The sequence below is a fragment of the Eretmochelys imbricata genome, chromosome 6 (assembly GCF_965152235.1).
Source record: "Eretmochelys imbricata isolate rEreImb1 chromosome 6, rEreImb1.hap1, whole genome shotgun sequence".
NCBI lineage: Eukaryota > Metazoa > Chordata > Testudines > Cheloniidae > Eretmochelys > Eretmochelys imbricata.
In genome coordinates this window covers 120,301,129-120,319,245 of record NC_135577.1, presented here as the reverse complement: position 1 = coordinate 120,319,245, position 18,117 = coordinate 120,301,129, and the positions used below count along the sequence as shown (strand labels likewise).

General features: G+C 43.4%; 1 protein-coding gene across 1 annotated transcript in view; it reads right to left on the bottom strand.

Annotated features, from left to right (window-relative positions):
* Nucleotides 1-11,187: 11,187 nt before the first annotated feature.
* The window catches only part of C6H14orf39 (chromosome 6 C14orf39 homolog), a 52,748-nt gene continuing 45,818 nt past the window's right edge, over nt 11,188-18,117 (bottom strand). Inside the window, exons 11-14 of the mRNA XM_077820015.1 lie at nt 16,926-17,089; nt 14,937-15,072; nt 13,195-13,252; nt 11,188-11,390 (exon numbers count right to left, since the gene is read on the bottom strand). Of these exons, the coding sequence (XP_077676141.1) occupies nt 11,188-11,390; nt 13,195-13,252; nt 14,937-15,072; nt 16,926-17,089 (561 nt within the window). The remainder of the gene's footprint in view (nt 11,391-13,194; nt 13,253-14,936; nt 15,073-16,925; nt 17,090-18,117) is intronic.

Below are 18,117 nucleotides of genomic sequence, written 5' to 3'. Positions count from 1 at the left end.
GATCCCACTCCTCAGCAGCAGCACTGGGCAGGGAGAAGCCCCCCCCCCAGTGGCCCCAGACACCATCCCCAGCAGAAGCCATGGGACAGCAGGGCAAGCCTCTGCACTGGACCTGCTCTCTGGTAGAAGCACCTGGCAGGTGAGGCAGGAAAAGCCCCAGCACCCCGATCCTGGTTCCCCGGGAGGGTGGCAGGGGAAGTCCTGAACCCTCACTGCAGCCCTGGGACTGGAGGAGCTCTCCCTCCCTACTGAGGCCCCGGGCAGTGACCTTGGGACAGAGCTTCTCCAGCCTTGGGGCTGCGGGGCAGGGGTGGCAGAAAGGACCTAAAGAGGTTGTAGGGCTGCAGTGCGGGGTGTGGAATGGGGGGATACTGGATGGAACAGGGGTGGCCCTGGGGAAGGGGCAGAAAGGGGTGGGGAGGGGCTCCTCACTTGCTCTGTCCCAGGGCCCCTGGAAACCTTAATCTATCTCTGCCATGGGGGCGGCGGGGGGGGAGGCGGGTGGTGTTATGCACTGGATGGTGGCAGAACTGAGGCAACTGTGCACAAACTCAGCTGCCAAAATGTAGGGACTTCAGGCAGCAACCTAGTGAGGTTTTGTGAATGACAGTGCCATCTAAATGCTGGACTTAGGTGTCTAAAGTTGCAGCTAGGCACCTAAGCCCCTTTGCGAATCTAGCCCCAAATGCCCTTGAAAGTAAATTTCAGCGTTGATATAGCTGTGTTGGTCACAAGGTGGCTAGGTAATATCTTTGATTGGACCAACATCTGTGGGTGAAAGTTCGAAAGCTTGTCTCTTTCAGCCACAGAAGCTGGTCCAATGAAAGAGAGTACCTCACCCGCCTTGTCTCTTTGAAAGTAAATGTCTTAGAAAAAATACTAGGGATCTGTGATGCTCCCTGGAGCTACCTACAGTTGTAGGGTACCTCACCACTACCTGCCCTTAGTGTTAGGTAGTACTGTCTGTGCCTGAATTATCAGGCCCACTGTCCCCAAAGGAACAACACACACCAGCTTGTAAGATTCAGTGCAAAACCATCACTTTGTTTAACACCACAGCACTTAGATATATTTAAAATGAAAACAAGAATAAATTTATCATCAAAGAACAGAGCTTCCAGTAAGAGTGGGTCAGAATATTGGAAACAAATGGTTACAGATAAAACAAAAACAAAACTTTTGAGAGACCAAACAACTAACAGCTCAACCGTCTGTCTAAAGAAGTTTTATCTTAGCCAAAGTTCTTCTCAGTATTTTCAACCAAGCCTGGTTGACCCCTTTCCCATAAGCAAAACTCCATCCTTTTTACTTCCTCATTGAAGGGTGCCTGGGAGTCTTCTATGCCTCCCCCATCCCCAGCCCCCACATATAGTTAAGCAAACCTCTGGCGTGCACCTCCAGATAAGCCTCTTGCACCTGCTGTTTTACTCTTCCTGTTAGATTCTTTCTTAAGTTCTGACAATCCTTTAATTGCATTCACGGCAGAATGGCAATAGGAAGCCCACTGTGAATGAGCCAATACTCAATGTACGTGTAAACGGATAGATGGACAAAATGCCTCGTCTGATAGAAAACCTGTTTTTCACCTTTGCTTTTCACCAGTTCCTACAGATTTTAAGACCATATTTTCAGTATATATTCATAACTCTTTATATAATATTTGTACATACATTGCACAAGGATAGTGATTCCCAGAAGACACAGGCTTGTATTCGAGACCTCACATGACACACTTTGGTGAACTAGAATGTACACAGCAGACCCATGAGATGCCTGTAATCACTCAGCACCTCCCCTTGCCAGCTGGAATTGAAAGGTTCTTAGGTCACAGTGTGAAATGGAATCAATTTATAACAAATGCCAAGATTTGTCAGAGAGTCAATAGTTCATTATCTCTAAAGTTATCCAGAAAAAACAATGGAAAAATTTGGGCTGTGTTAAGAATGAAGTCAGAGAATCTGCCATGGCAGGCATGCCATTGTGCTGCTGGAGGGACGTGCAAAAGGTGCCACCCAAAAGAATTCCTTCATTGAACACTACTCAGCAAAAGAAAACGTGTGGGCCTTAACAACTATAGGACATGCAAACAGCAGCCCAAGATAGACAGGGATAGTAGAGCCGTGGTCATGCCTGGGAAGGATTCCGATTCAGATGCTACTTTACTTCTCACCTGTAGCTAAGTCTTAGGGTATGTCTACACTACGAAATTAGATCAAATTTATAGAAGTCGGTTTTGTAGAAAGCGTTTTTATACAGTTGATTGTGTGTCTCCCCACACAAATGGTCTAAGTGCATGTAGACGGCGGAGTGTGTCCACAGTACCGAGGCAACCGTCGACTTCTGGAGCGTTGCACTATTGGGAGCTATCCCACAGTTCCCGCAGTCTCAGCTGCCCATTTGAATTCTGGGTAGAAATCGCAGTGCCTGTTGGGGCTAAAACATTGTCATGGGTGGTTCTGGGTCCCCCTTCCCTCCCTCCTTCCGTGAAACCAAGGGCAGACAATCGTTTTGCGCCTTTTTTCTTGAGTTACCTGTGCAGACACCATACCATGGCAAGCATGGAGCCCGCTCAGCTAACCGTCACCGTATGTCTCCTGGGTGCTGGCAGACGTGGTACTGCATTGCTACACAGCAGCAGTTTATTGCCTTTTGGCAGCAGACAGTGCAGTATGACTGGTAGCCGTCTTTGATGTAGTCCTGGGTGCTCTTTTAACTGACCTCGATGAGGTCAGGGGCGACTGGGCAAACATGGGAGTGACTCAGCCAGGTCATTTCCCTTTTAAGTTTCGTCTCATGGTGATTCAGTCCTACTGGCAGTGCACTGTCTTTTAACCTCCAGCCAGCAGAAGATGATGGCCAGCAGTCACACTGCACCGTCTTCTGCCAAGCACCCAGGAGATGACGATGGCTAGCGGTCGTACTGCACAGTCTGCTGCCAGCAAGATGTATAAAGATAGATGAAGTGGATCAAAACAAGAAATAGACCAGATTTGTTTTGTATTCATTTTCTCCTTCCTCCCTCCGTGAAATCAAGGGCCTGCTAAACCCAATTTTGAGTTCTAACCTTGAGGTTTTGAGTTCTATCCTTGAGGGGGCCATTCTGTTTCTCGCAAAGCCACCCCCTTTGTTGTTTTTAATTCCCTGTAAGCCAACCCTGTAAGCCATGTCATCAGTCGCCCTCCCTCCGTCAGGGCAACGGCAGACAATCGTTCCGCGCCTTTTTTCTGTGCAGACGCCATACCACGGCAAGCATGGAGCCCGCTTAGATCACCTTGGCAATTAGGAGCACATTAAACACCACACGCATTATCCAGCAGTATATGCAGCACCAGAACCTGGCAAAGCGAAACCGGGCGAGTAGGTGACGTCAGTGCAGTGACGAGACTGATGAGGACATGGACACAGACTTCTCTCAAAGCACGGGTCCTGGCAAGGTGGGCATCATGGTGCTAATGGGGCAGGTTCATGCGTGGAACGCCGATTCTGGGCTCGGGAAACAAGCACAGACTGGTGGGACCGCATAGTGTTGCAGGTCTGGAACGATTCCCAGTGACTGCGAAACTTTTGCATGTGTAAGGACACTTTCTGACTTGCTTTCCCCTGCCTTGAGGTGCAAGAATACCAAGATGAGAGCAGCCCTCACAGTTGAGAAGCGAGTGGCCATAGCCCCGTGGAAGCTTGCAATGCCAGACAGCTACCAGTCAGTCGGGAATCAATTTGGAGTGGGCAAATCTACTGTGGGGGCTGCTGTGATGCAAGTAGCCCACGCAATCAAAGATCTGCTGATATCAAGGGTAGTGACCCTGGGAAATGTGAAGGTCATAGTGGATGGCTTTGCTGCAATGGGATTCCCTAACTGTGGTGGGGCCATAGACGGAACCCATATCCCTATCTTGGCACCGGAGCACCAAGCTGGCGACTACATAAACCACAAGAGGTACTTTTCAATAGGGCTGTAAGCACTGGTGGATCACAAGGGACGTTTCACCAACATCAATGTGGGATGGCCGGGAAAGGTACCTGATGCTCGCACCTTCAGGAACTCTCGTCTGTTTCAAAAGCTGCAGGAAGGGACTTTATTCCCAGACCAGAAAATAACCATTGGGGATGTTGAAATGCCTATAGTTATCCTTGGGGACCCAGCCTACCACTTAATGCCATGGCTCATGAAGCCATACACAGGCAGCCTGGACAGTAGTCAGGAGCTGTTCAACTACAGGCTGAGCAAGTGCAGAATGGTGGTAGAATGTGCATTTGGACATTTAAAAGCACGCTGGCGCAGTTTACTGACTTGCTTAGACCTCAGCAAAACCAATATTTCCATTGTTATTACTGCTTCCTGTGCACTCTACAATATCTGTGAGAGTAAGGGGGAGACGTTTATGGCGGGGTGGGAGGTTGAGGCAAATCGCCTGGCTGCTGGTTACGCGCAGCCAGACAACAGGGTGGTTAGAAGAGCACAGGAGGGCGCGGTGCGCATCAGAGAAGCTTTGAAAACCAGTTTCATGACTGGCTAGGCTACAGTGTGAAAGTTCTGTTTGTTTCTCCTTGATGAAACCCCCCGCCCCTTGGTTCACTCTACTTCCCTGTAAGCTAACCACCCTCTCCTCCTCCCTTCAATCACCGCTTGCAGAGGCAATAAAGTCATTGTTGCTTCACATTCATGCATTCTTTATTCATTCATCACACAAACAGGGGGATAACTACCAAGGTAGCCCAGGAGGGGTGGTGGAGGAGAGAAGCACGAGGAGGGGTGGTGGAGGAGGGAAGGACAAGGCCACACAGCACTTTAAAAATTTAAAACTTTAAAACTTATTGAATGCCAGCCTTCTGTTGCTTGGGCAATCCTCTGGGGTGGAGTGGCTGGGGGGCCGGAGGCCCCCCACCACGTTCTTGGGCGTCTGGGTGAGGAGGCTATGGAACTTGGGGAGGAGGGCGGTTGGTTACACAGGGGCTGTAGTGGCAGTCTGTGCTCCTGCTGCCTTTCCTGCAGCTCAACCATATGCTGGATCATATTAGTTTGATCCTCCAGCTGCCTCAGCATTGAATCCTGCCTCCTCTCATCACACTGCCGCCACATTTCAGCTTCAGCCCGCCACTTACTCTCTTCAGCCCGCCACCTCTCCTCCTGGTCATTTTTGTGCTTTCCTGCACTCTGACATTTTCTGCCTCCACGCATTCGTCTGTTCTCTGTCAGTGTGGGAGGAAAGCATGAGCTCAGAGAACATTTTATCGCGAGTGCATTTTTTTCACCTTCTAATCTTCTCTAGCCTCTGGGAAGGAGAAGATCCTGTGATCCTTGAAACACATGCAGCTGATGGAGAAAAAAAAAGGGACAGTGGTATTTAAAAAGACACATTTTATAGAACAATGGGTACACTCTTTCAGGGTAAACCTTGCTGTTAACATTACATACATAGCACATGTGCTTTCATTCCAAGGTCACATTTTGCCTCCCCCCCAGCGCGTGGCTAGCCCCTCATCCCTCCCCCCTTCCTGTGGCTAACAGCGGGGAACATTTCTGTTCAGCTACAGGCAAACAGCCCAGCAGGGACGGGCACCTCTGAATGTCCCCTTAAGAAAAGCACTCTATTTCAACCAGATGACCATGAATTATATCACTCTCCTGAGGATAACACCGAGAGATAAAGAACGGATGTTGTTTGAACGCCAGCAAACATACACTGCAAATCTTTGTTGTACAATGATTCCTGAGTATGTACTACTGGCCTGGAGTGGTAAAGTGTCCTACCATGGTGGATGGAATAAGGCTGCCCTCCCCAGAAACCTTTTGCAAAGGCTTTGGGAGTACATGCAGGAGAGCCACGAATGCCAGGGCAAATTAATCATTAAACATGCTTGCTTTTAAACCCTATATAGTATTTTAAAATGTACACTCACCAGAGGTCCCTTCTCCGCCTGGCGGGTCTGGGAGGCAGCCTTGGGTGGGTTCGGGGGGTACTGGCTCCAGGTCCAGGGTGAGAAACAGTTCCTGGCTGTCGGGAAAACTGGTTTCTCTGTTTGCTTGCTGTGAGCTATCTACAACCTCATCAGCATCATCTTCCTCATCCCCAAAACCTGCTTCCGTGTTGCCTCCATCTCCACTGAAGGAGTCAAACAACACAGCTGGGGTAGTGGTGGCTGAACACCCTAAAATGGCATGCAGCTCATCATAGAAGCAGCATGTTTGGGGCTCTGACCTGGAGCAGCCATTTGCCTCTCTGGTTTTCTGGTAGGCTTGCCTCAGCTCCTTAGGTTTCACACGGCACTGCTTCGGGTCCCTGTTATGGCCTCTGTCCTTCATGCCCTGGGAGATTTTGGTAAATGTTTTGGCATTTTGAAACCTGGAATATAGTTCTGACAGCACGGATTCCTCTCCCCATACAGTGATCAGGTCCCGTACCTCCCGTTCGGTCCATGCTGGAGCTCTTTTGCGGTTCTGGGACTCCATCCTGGTCACCTCTGCTGATGAGCTCTGCATGGTCACCTGCAGCTTGCCATGCTGGCCAAACAGGAAATTGAAATTCAAAAATTCGCAGGCCTTTTCCTGTCTACCTGGCCAGTGCATCTGAGTTGAGAGTGCTGTCCAGAGCGGTCACAATGGAGCACTCTGGGATAGCTCCCGGAGGCCAATACCGTCTAATTGTGTCCACAGTACCCCAAATTCGACCCAGCAAGGCCGATTTCAGCGCTAATCCCCTTGTCGGGGGTGGAGTAAGGAAATCGATTTTAAGAGCCCTTTAAGTCGAAAAAAAGGGCTTCCTCATGTGGACAGGTGCAGGGTTAAAGCAATTTAACGCTGCTAAATTTGATCTCAACTCCTAGTGTAGACCAAGGCTCACTTATGTTCAAACTCTTGAGAGATGGTCCAGAACAAAAGTTCTCTTTACTAGGGGACTGATCTTGCCAGCAATGCACATGCAGAATGTCCATTGATTGTAATGGATCAGGCCTTAAATAGCTCAAACTGAAAACAGCCTTTTAATTAGCTGATTAATATCGTAAAGTGTCAGGTCGTATTTTTGCATTTTAAAATATTCTCAACAGATAAAGGCAATGAAAACCACTACTAACAATTAACATTCTCTCCCATCACCATTTTGGATTAAAGCTCAGTGCTGTAGCCCTTGTACGCTCTGAACTTGTTCCAAACGCAGATCTCCTGTTGATGGGTATTTCACACATGAAATGAATGAATAATTATGTGACAGAGAACCACAGCATGAATCCAGAGGGACAATTTTTCTCAAAATATTGACTTGTCATTGTCAGTAAAAAACAAATATGGCAATGAACCAGTTGTGAATTCTAACACTATTATTTGAGAGTAAGCAAACTATGTTCTCATGTGTCAGTGCTAAAGTTTTCGCTGATGTAAAATCCAGGTGCTCCTGTATTTATTTGTAAGCATTTTTAATCATCACAAAAACTTTGTAGTGAAGAATATTAATGTAACACTTTTTTTATTGTGTGAATGTCAACCACAAAATGACTGAAGACGAACTGCAGCTGCTATCTGGGAAATCTGTATTTTGAGTGAAAACAATTTTGTGAGTGTCCAATTTTGCACCAGCTGTGCAGTGTGCCATAATATAGCAGCATTTCAGCAAAGTAAATTCTGTATACAAGGAGGAGCACAGAGACTTCCCAGTTCTCTTCACTTATCTTTGAAATTCATCCTTTGTGATCCAACTTGTCCTCCTGTCATTTATTTGCTTTATGCACATGTTGTGTCTTATTTATACAGTTTGTAAGATCTATGGGGCAGAGACTATCTTTCTTTATTGCCCTTGCCCCTTATCAGACCCTCTTGACACTGCCACCATATAAATAAACAATGATAATGAATTCCCAACTTTAAGGTGATGTCCCTTGACAAACTTCAGACCTTTTAAGGCAGTGGTCCCCAAACTGTGGAGCATGCCTGGGGCCAACCACCCGGGGTGGAGGGAAGCCCCACCAGGCCCACTCTGCCTCCAGCTCTCCGCCAGCTCCGCCCCTGGTCCCAGTCTCCAGATACAGCTGCAGCCCCAGCTCTGCTCCTGGCCCCTGCTCAGCCGCCAGCCCCCACTCTCGACCACCGGCCTCCAGCCCCCGCCCCCTGGCTGTGGCTCCACTCCTGGCTCCCAGCCCACAGCCTGGCTGAGACTCCGCTCTCAGCTTGCGGAGGCGGGGACACATTCCATTACTGGTAAGGGGAGTGCAAGAGGAAAAGTTTGGGCACCCCTCTTTTAAGGGGCTTATTGTGGACAAATAACTCATCTCGCTCATTGTTGGAGGACAGGGAGAGTCTTTTTCCCCCCCATGGTTTTCCCATTAACTCCTTTCTCATCCTTAAATTTTTTTAAATGATGGATACAAACATACTTGTACTAAGTGGAAGCCTCTTCTGGACAGTAAAAACTCATTTTGAAGTAAATATGATGGGAAAATATTCTTGTGGCATTTCTGGTTGAAATACCAGAATACTGACATATTTCTGTGGGTATTTTTCTGTGAGAAAGATGACTGAGAGGCATGCAGGGTTTTCCTCCTGGCAGCACCGGGTGGGTAATAGGATAACGATACTCTATGGTATATACATATTGTATTCAATAGATTCAAATACAAGAAAAGTAGCTAAATACCCTGATATTTATTAACATTTTGTTGGACTTATGTGTGCTGCTTAGTTTTATTAAATGACAGGTTTCAGAGTAACAGCCGTGTTAGTCTGTATTCGCAAAAAGAAAAGGAGTACTTGTGGCACCTTATTAAATGTTTCCTTTGGAAGAGAGAAAGTATTTAACAGTGCATAGGTTCTATGCTGATGGGCACAAAGTAAAACCTCAGACAGCCACTAACAGTTAAAAAACAACTGAAATATAAAGTTAGGTCCCCGATGGATGTAAATTGGCACAGGTTCAGTGAAGTCAATGGAGTTATACCACTTTACACCTGCAGAGAATTTGGCTAATAGTATCCATTACAGGCATTGATATGGTGCTTTTCATTATAGGGTATGTCAATTAAAAACCAACAGCTGGCCCGTGCCAGCTGGCTCAGACTAAGGGGCTGTTCAACTGCAGTGTAGATGTCCAGGCTTGGGCTGGGGTCTGGGCTCTAAGATCCTGCAAGGTGGGAGGGTCCCAGATCTCAGTCTGCAGCACAAGCTGGAATGTCTACACCGTAATTAAACAGCCCTGCAGCCTGAACCCTGGGAGCCCAAATCAGCTGTCACAGGCCAGCTGCAAATGTCTAATTGCAGTGCAGACATACCCATGTCTAGGAGCACTGTACATTGCTTACACTGAGACAAAAACAATTCCCATGTATGTAACTAATATTCTATAACACCACCCCTCTTTCCTCCACTTCCAGGGACGCAACTTTAAAAAGATAGAGACAAGGATGACATTGACAGAGTAGATGACAGAGGAAACCAAGAGTCAATTATGGAATAACTAGACAAATAGGTTCATTTTGCAAGGCTTTCTAGATGTGGCCAGTATTGGACTTAGAAAGATTTGGAATATGCTACAGCCAGAAAGTCTCCTATCTACAATGACCTAACTCCAGCTCCCTCAAGTCTCACCCTTACCTTAAGTGTTCCCGATAAGTACAGATTGGATGGTGGGTCAGAAAGAGAGTTCTGAGACAGATCAGGCCTACATCATTTGGGCCCCACACCACAAAGGTATTAAGGCACTAAGTTCCAGTTTTAGGCTCCACTGCAATCCACAAAACTCCCACTGAACTCTGTAGGCACCTAAACTCACTTGGTGCCTATATTTTCAGGGTAAAAATTCCCTCAGCACCTAACTGATTCTGGGCATGCACACAGCTGCCTAACTCTAGGTGTCCAGATGTCTATCTCCCAGCTAAGCTCCAGAGCGATCCACAAACTGGGGGAAGGCAGGCAGATGAATGCCTATCTTGTGTGCTGGGCCCACTCCCATAGGTGTGCTGAGAGGGTGCCTACCAGGTCTCATTCAAAATATGATCACTGGACGAGGTGGTGCTGCTACCCAACTTATAGCCCAATGGTTCGAGCACTCAACTGGGATGTAGGAAATGCAGGTTCAGTTCCCCCCTCTCTGCCAGAGGGGCAGCAAGAATTTGAAAAGGGGTCTTCCACTTCTCAGGAGAATGTTCAGACAACTGAGCTATGGAATATTCTGATGTGGGACTGCATCAGTCTCTCCTGTTGAAACTGTTCCACTGTGGAAAAATAATGAAAGAGTGTGTGGAGCAGGATAACTGGACCCTGGGTGTCCACCTCACAGGTGGGTACCCTAACCACTGGGCTACCCAGTCATTCTCTCTCTTTCTGGCCCAACAACTGTTCCGCTGTGGATAAATACTTAAATAATCATCAAACTTCACACACAACTTAGGTGGCTGAATGCCTGTCTTCCCTGGGTTTGTGAATTGCTCTGGGGTTTAAGTGGGTGTTTTGTGCATCACAGTGGTACCAAAACTGGGATTTAGGCACCTAACTCCTTTTGTGCATTCTGGCCAAAATATCAAATACTCTAATTACAGAATTATTTCAGTTTGCAAAGTTGACTAAAACACTCATTCACAAAAACATATACGGTAATTGACAAACAAGTTTATTTTAAAAATGTGTAAATTTTTACTTTAAATGAGACAATCAGCCAATTTCTGAATGCTGTATTTAACCCAATAAACAAATTCAAACACTGTTTAATGCTGCAGTAAAATGGTTATTTTTTTTTACAATAAATGAGTTAACTAAAACCATACAAAACAGTATTTATACCACTGACAACAAGTGTTCTGTTGCTATTACTGACACCAAAACCAGCCTCCATTTTTTGATATCATACATTTAATTTATTCAACACGGAGGTTTAATATTCAGTAAGAGGCACTGAATAAACGGAATATGCTATTGCCATTGATATTTTTTCTGTTTATGTTAACGTGTGCAGGTTAAAGGAGAGCTTATCAAAAGGTTTCATGCAAACAATACATTAAATCATTAAAGTGATAAAAAAATAAAAACATCTAAGAGCATGTATGATCAGTGGAGAATATTTAAATGCTCTTGATGCAAGTACAGTAATGTCACCTTACATTAAATGACAGAGAAGTGAAATGTTATGAATTTTTCTTAAGTTGCTGAAAACAAGGGTCAAGGCTAAGCAGCAAAAATATTCAAAAGAAAGTCAAGAAATGTATTCAAAAGAGTGTAAATGGCTTTGTATTTTGTGATGAAGAGTGAAAACCTTTCAGAGAGGAAGAATGTGATGATCTCTGATCCTGTCCAAATGCAAATGGAAAGCTGAAGTCATCTTTTCCATCCCCATATGCATGAGAAGACGACTCTGATGGAAAGGAAAATGTAAATACATCTTCATTTTCCGATTTCCCAAATAAGTTTCCTAGAGGGAATACATATTTTAATTAATCTGTTAAATTAGATGAAATCTTATTTTAAGACAACTGCAATTGACTGTATTTCTGAAATAATGTACTGTATTTTAACATCCTGTTGAATATCAGCATACAATGGCATGTTTATTCATGCATTAGAAATGGAGCTCCCATTACCGAGACACTGTATTCAATGAAGGCTAGCAAGACAGTTGCATCTAATTGATTAGAGTCTTTCATGGCGTTCTATAGACCTCTTCCTGATGGTCCACAGAATGAAATATTTTGAGACAAGCTGTAGAGGGATTGGGTGTTGAGAGGGGAGGTGTTCTGTAAAACGATCTCTTTTCTTACAAAGTGGTCACAAAATGAAAAGCCCCACTATTCTATGATTCTATGATATTCTAAGATTGAGTTCACTACGTCCGGGTGAAGGGACCACTTGTGGCCGTGGAACAACCTGCTCAGATGGTCCGCCAACTTGTTCTGGAATCAAGGGAGGTACGATGCTTGCAGGTATATGGAGTCCTCTATACAGAAGTCCCACAGAATGAGGGCTTCCTGGAAGAGGGGAGAAGAGCATGCACCCCCCCTGTTTGTTGATATAAAACACCACTGTGGTGTTGTCTGTCATGACTGATACACATCTCCCTTCTAGGTGGGCTCTGAAAGTGTGGCATGTCAGGTGCACTTCTCTCAGCTCTCTGACACTGATGTGTAGCGCGAGATCCGCCTGAGACCAGAGGCCTTGTATTCTGAGGTCTCCCAAATGTGCTCCCCAGCCCAAGTCTGACGCACCTGTCACTAGCAAGAGGGATTGCTGAGGACTGGTGAAGGGGACCCCTGCACATACAGAAATGTGATAAAGATGAGCTTGTATCACACATATGTATATAATTATATATACTTGCTTCGCTATATTCTAACAGATAATGACTGGCCTTTGAAGTTCTAGTGCTCCAAATGAGATGAGAGTATAATTCCCAACTATGAGGTTATAGAGAGACAGAGGGTGAAATCCTGGCACAAAGCTTCCATTGACTTCAGTGAGGGCAGGATGTCAACAAGAGGGTACAAATCAGAATAGCACCTTTGATTTCACTGGAGCAATGCTGATTTACACCAGTTGAGGACCTGGCCCAGAGGGGCTGATTTTCCTCTCATTCACTTCAATTTTACATTGATTTAAACAGAAGGAAGTGAAAGCAGAGTCAGGTCCAAGGATTTCACTAACAAGATGGAAACATTACTTGTACTTTAGAAAGAGATGCCCAAAGATACACAACTTCTCCTTCTTACATTGATAACCCAAAATGTTATTAACAGAACCAACGTGCACTTACAGTTAAGTGGAAGCCTTGGGGTAACCCATAGGCATTAGCTGTGCTATGGCTGTTTTACATTTAATAGGACAGAAATGAGGTTTTTTAATGAGTGACAAAGCTCTCAGAATTGCTCCTTTCACCTTGGTGTTCTATCTCATGGATTGTTCCAAGTACATCTAATGCCAGACTTCCCCCTGCCCCTCCACTGCTTCCCTCTCTCCTCCCACTTCTTCTTGCCTCCTCCTTCATGTAAATGTTGTCCAGTTTTTGTGGCTCTGATGTAATATTCAGGGACATATTTTGTGCTGTTTCAAATACACATATATACAATGGGCCACTAATTACAGGGTCACAGTTTTACTATTGCATCATTATTGAACAACATTTCTATTCATCAGGGATCTCTTTTTGAACAGAGCCACATGTAGTTAAATTATCAATTACATGAATATGAAATATAAAACTACTTTTCACTTTCAAAGCTTACCAATATCTTTGTGTGGGGAAATAGGGTTTATATTTCCTGCAGAATAACTTTCATCAGTCTGAAACATAGAAGCCATTATGTTTAGCAGATGAGAAAACTACAATATAAACTATAATACTGATGTAAGTATTGATTAATTTTACATAATTTCATAATGATTAAAGTTTTTAATTTAGCTAAATTGTTACATTTAAAGACATTAAAATAGTGTGTTTTACCTCTTCAGTCAATATTTAAAGATACAGATGATTCAACGACTGCAGTGGTAACCAGTAAAACTACAGTCCCAAAAATCAACTTTTGACCAGCTTCTAATTCCGGCAGCATATGCCTGCAAAGGGCTAATATTGTCATTATCATTCCATCTTTAATTCCAAAAAGTAATCAATAACTCTCAGAAAGATGGCATCTAAAGTCACCCTATTGGATAGCCTTTATATGACTACTCTTTGGTGTATGAAGCTATATCCTACATTGCAAAGAGCTACTGCAGTAAAATGTTGTTGATCTCCATGCCATGAGTGCAGAGGTTGGACTAGATGGTCTCAAGGTCCCTTCCAGTTCTACAATTCTATAATTCTTCTGTTAAATGAAGTTCGAGCACAAGCACTCACTACTCTTGTAAGCCCTCACTACAAGCACTCACTACTCTTGTAAGCCATCTTATAAAGATGTTCCGATCAATTACTAATCTTTCCATATGGCTTCTGAAAAGTTCTATAGACCAGACAACATGAGGGGATCAATCCTCAGATGCTCTATGCAGCTGAGGTGTGAAGATGGGGAACAGGAAGGTAGAAGTGGCTCAATGCTACATTTGTGACTCTCCATCCTGGGGAGCAGCAGGGGGCTGGTTCAGCTCCCAGTGCCTAAGTACTCCATGGAGTTCTAGCCATGTCCTTTTGCCCCAGCCAGATCTGCCAGGCTTACACATGGCAGTGGGCCTACACAACAGAAACTCAACCAAAAGATAACTTGGGGTGACATCATATTCATATTCAGGGCTTGAAAAATCCATTTGCTCTGCATGAGTAGGAAATTTTCCCATGGAAATGATATCACCTTCTGCAGAAACTAAGCTTTCTTTAAAATAATTTAAAAAAAACCAAAACCCTAATATATGGTTGCAAAGTAAACCTTCTAAACTGGAACTGAGTGTTACTAATGCATTGTTTGCTTGTACCTGCAAAGTCCTGTCAGTTTTCACTGCTGTTTTTCAAGTTGATAAGAATCAAAGCAATTTCCTTCTGCTGCCTCTTAGGAAACCTAAGCAGAGGCTGGCACTGGAGCTATGCACTGAAGAGGGGGACACAACAGTGAAGGCTGAAGGAAGGGAAGAGTAGTGGAACCATCTCCTCTTTTCCCTGTTCAGGAGCCAAAAGTTGCAGAAGGGTCCTTGGCCAAGATTCTCAAAGGTATTTAAGTGCCTCATTTCCATCAGAATTAGGCACCTAAATACCTTTGAGAATCTGAGCCCTGTTGCCTTCCATTGTACCAAATGCACAAGGGCCAGCCCCAGCGAGAAAAAAATTCATACCTGAGCTGAAATTCTCGTACTGGAATTAGCAGTAGAAAAGCAGTGCCAAACGTTTTATTTTATAAAAGTAAACAAGCTAGTAAACAAGTGACAACGTAAGTGAACACAAAGGATGCTGGAAACCTTTTACGCAATCAATGAAGTTTTCTAAGAATACTTCACTTTGAGAAAATCAACGGATCATATCTTTAAGATTCAATATTACCTGGTCTGATAAATTTTCTGCTCCAAATATAGATGAGTCAAATAAATTAAAGCCAGGTGACTTCTGGGTACAGGGCATAAGAAAAGAAAAAGCAGGTGATTTGGGGGCAGGTCCTTCACAACCTAAATTATGACTCCTGTAATGAAAGAAAGGAAGAAACATTTTAAGAAAGCATTTTATCTTGAGAGTTATAAAACAGAGTCTCCCTATGATTTAATAGAAGACCCTAGGTACACTGGGTTTGATTCTGATCTCACAATGGTTTTACATTGGTGTAACTTCATTGACCTTAACAGAGTTACTCCTGATTTACACCTATGTGAAATCAGAACCAGGCATTAATTCCTTCCCCTTACACCAACAATTGCTTCCTGTAGCACAAAGCAGGTAACAGTATTACTCATAAGAACATAAGAACAGCCATACTGGGTCAGACCAAAGGTCCACCTAGCCCAGTATCCTGTCTTCTGACAGTGGCCAATGCCAGGTCCCCCCAAGGGAATGAACAGAACAGGTAATCATCAAGTGATCCATTCCCTGTCACCCATTCCCAGCTTCTGACAAACAGAAGCTAGGGACATCATTCCTGAACCTGGACCCATTGATGGACCTATCCTCCATGAATTTATCTAGTTCTTTTATGAATCCTGTTATAGTCTTGGCCTTCACAGCATCCTCTGGCAAAGAGTTCCACAGATTGACTGCACTGTGTGAAGAAATACTTCCTTTTGTTTGTTTTAAGCCTGGTGCCTATTAATTCCATTTGGTGACCCCTAGTTCTTGTGTTATGAGAAGGAGTAAATAACACTTCCTTATCTACTTTCTCCACACCAGTCATGATTTTATAGACCTCCATCATATCCCCCTTAGTTGTATCTTTTCTAAGCTGAAAAGTCCCGGTGTTATTAACCTCTCCTCATGTGGAAACCGTTCCATGTCCTTAATCATTTTTGTTGCCCTTTTCTGAACCTTTTCAAATTGCAATATATCTTTTTTGAGACAGGGCAACTCTAAGCATGTCACATGGTTCTCCCCCTGCACGGATGCCCCAAGCAAAGAGTTTAAGAAAGAAAAAACACACAGTCTAGCAACTTTTTCACTAGATTAAAGAAAAACGTTCAGCCTTTGAATGTTTCCCACAGTCATAAATAACCCCTGTCTATGGAGCTTTTCTCCACCAGGAGAAGCAGAGTGAGCTCATTGTAGCCAGTCAGAGCAAAAGATCAAACATTGGTTCTTATTTACAGATAAATGCTGTAATACTAAAATCAATAATATACTGTAAAAATATCCCTTAACAGAAGGACTTTCATACCAGGGGAAACATTTAAACTTGTTAGAAATATGTGGCAAGAAATTGGAAGTAAAAAACAAAAACATAAGCAATCAAATACAATCTCATATACACAAATCCTCAACAAGAGAGTTATTTGGAAAGCAAGAATGCTGAAAAAGATTTAGTGTGCTGGAGAGCTAGTTAGACATGAATTTCAAATCTAACATGGCAGCAAAAGAAGCCAGTGCCATTTCTGGCTACATAAACAGGCAGATCTTTTTCTCCTGCAGATTCTGTAGTTAAGAAATAATATCAGATTTATGTTTTCCCAATGGCAATAGAGTGAGAGATCATAAATGCAGGATTATGATTTCACTTCAGTATCAAAGAGAGTAAGAAGTTGGCCTTCTCCCCCAGAATCTCTTATTTAGGCATCAATGCCCCAAATAAAGCAAAAGAAAAACAAAGAATAAGTGCCCAGTACACTGTTGAATGTATAAAGGTTCTCTTTCAAGTCTGCTTCAGTATGAACGTCCCTCTAAAACAAAATTCTATTTGCTATCATAATAATTTAAATAAAACCCGAACATTGTTCAGCACTGTCTTGCAGGAAAAAAAAGTGTGTTTTTGCATAGCAAAATTAATCAAAATATTTATAAAATGCATATCAACATCACATGATTCATGAAAGATCAATAAAACTAAAACCTTACAATTCAAAAGGAGGAGTTTTAGGGAACTGGGCTTTCTTCCCATTAGATTTTGGTGTTCTTATAAATAAAGGCATCTCAGGGGTTTGCAGAAAATGTTCACTACTTCCTTCTGTTGCTTCAGGATTATCCTCACTTGACTTAATAAAACACTCTGTGTGTACATTCTGTTAAAAAGAAATGTCACATAATAAAAAACAAGCTTATGGCATTTTCATCTTTTACAAAATGTCAATAGTCCTTTTATCAATAAATATATTGACTGTATTTTTGTCTCCTTTGTTTAGGTAAAAAGTTTAATATTCATAAAAAATAAGGGAAGACTTTAATAAACTGCTAAAATTTTAATATATTTTATTTTTTATTGGACCACTTTCTGTTGATGAGAGAGACAAGCTTTCAAGTTTACACAGGGCTCGAAAGCTTGTCACTGTCACCAACAGAAGTTGGTCCAATAAAAGATATTACTTCACACACCTTGTATCTTTAATATCCTGGGACCAACACCACTACATATGCACACTATAGTTACCTTTGCATATTAACCTATGTGGTTTACAAAAAATCACAGCTGGATTGAGACCATACATTAAAAATTGCAGCACAAAAAGAAACTGGGAAAACTTATGAAAAGACTGAAAATAGGGATTTAGAATGGAAGAGCCACCTCAACCTTACCCATCTCCAACAGATCACTATATTTCTCACAGTGGAACTATTTAGATTTAATGCTTTTAATAGCAGTGGAAAGGGATAACCTTTCAGTACTCTCTAGTGGAATTAGGGGACATCACCATGAGAACATACTTCAGTTCACCGAGATTCTCTCTTCCCAAAGGAAAGGTTAGATGAGAATGGACACTTGAACTCTGAACAGGAAATCTCCACCAGGACACAGGTGATATTTTTGTAAAGGAGATCCTTCTCTACAAGCAGCACTCAAAATGAGAGCTTTTATTAGAACTTAAAACATAGTTCTGATGGGTGAAAGTTGACACTAGACAAATTGAGACTATAAGGTGAAAATAAGGTGTAAACTTTTAACAGAGAGGGTAACTAAGCATTGGAGCAATTTACCAATAGTCATGGTGGAATCTAAATCTCTGGCAAATTTTAAATCAAGACTGGATTTTTCTTTTTAAAATGCAGTGTCTAGTCAAAAGGAATTATTTTGGGGAAGTTCTATGACCTGAGT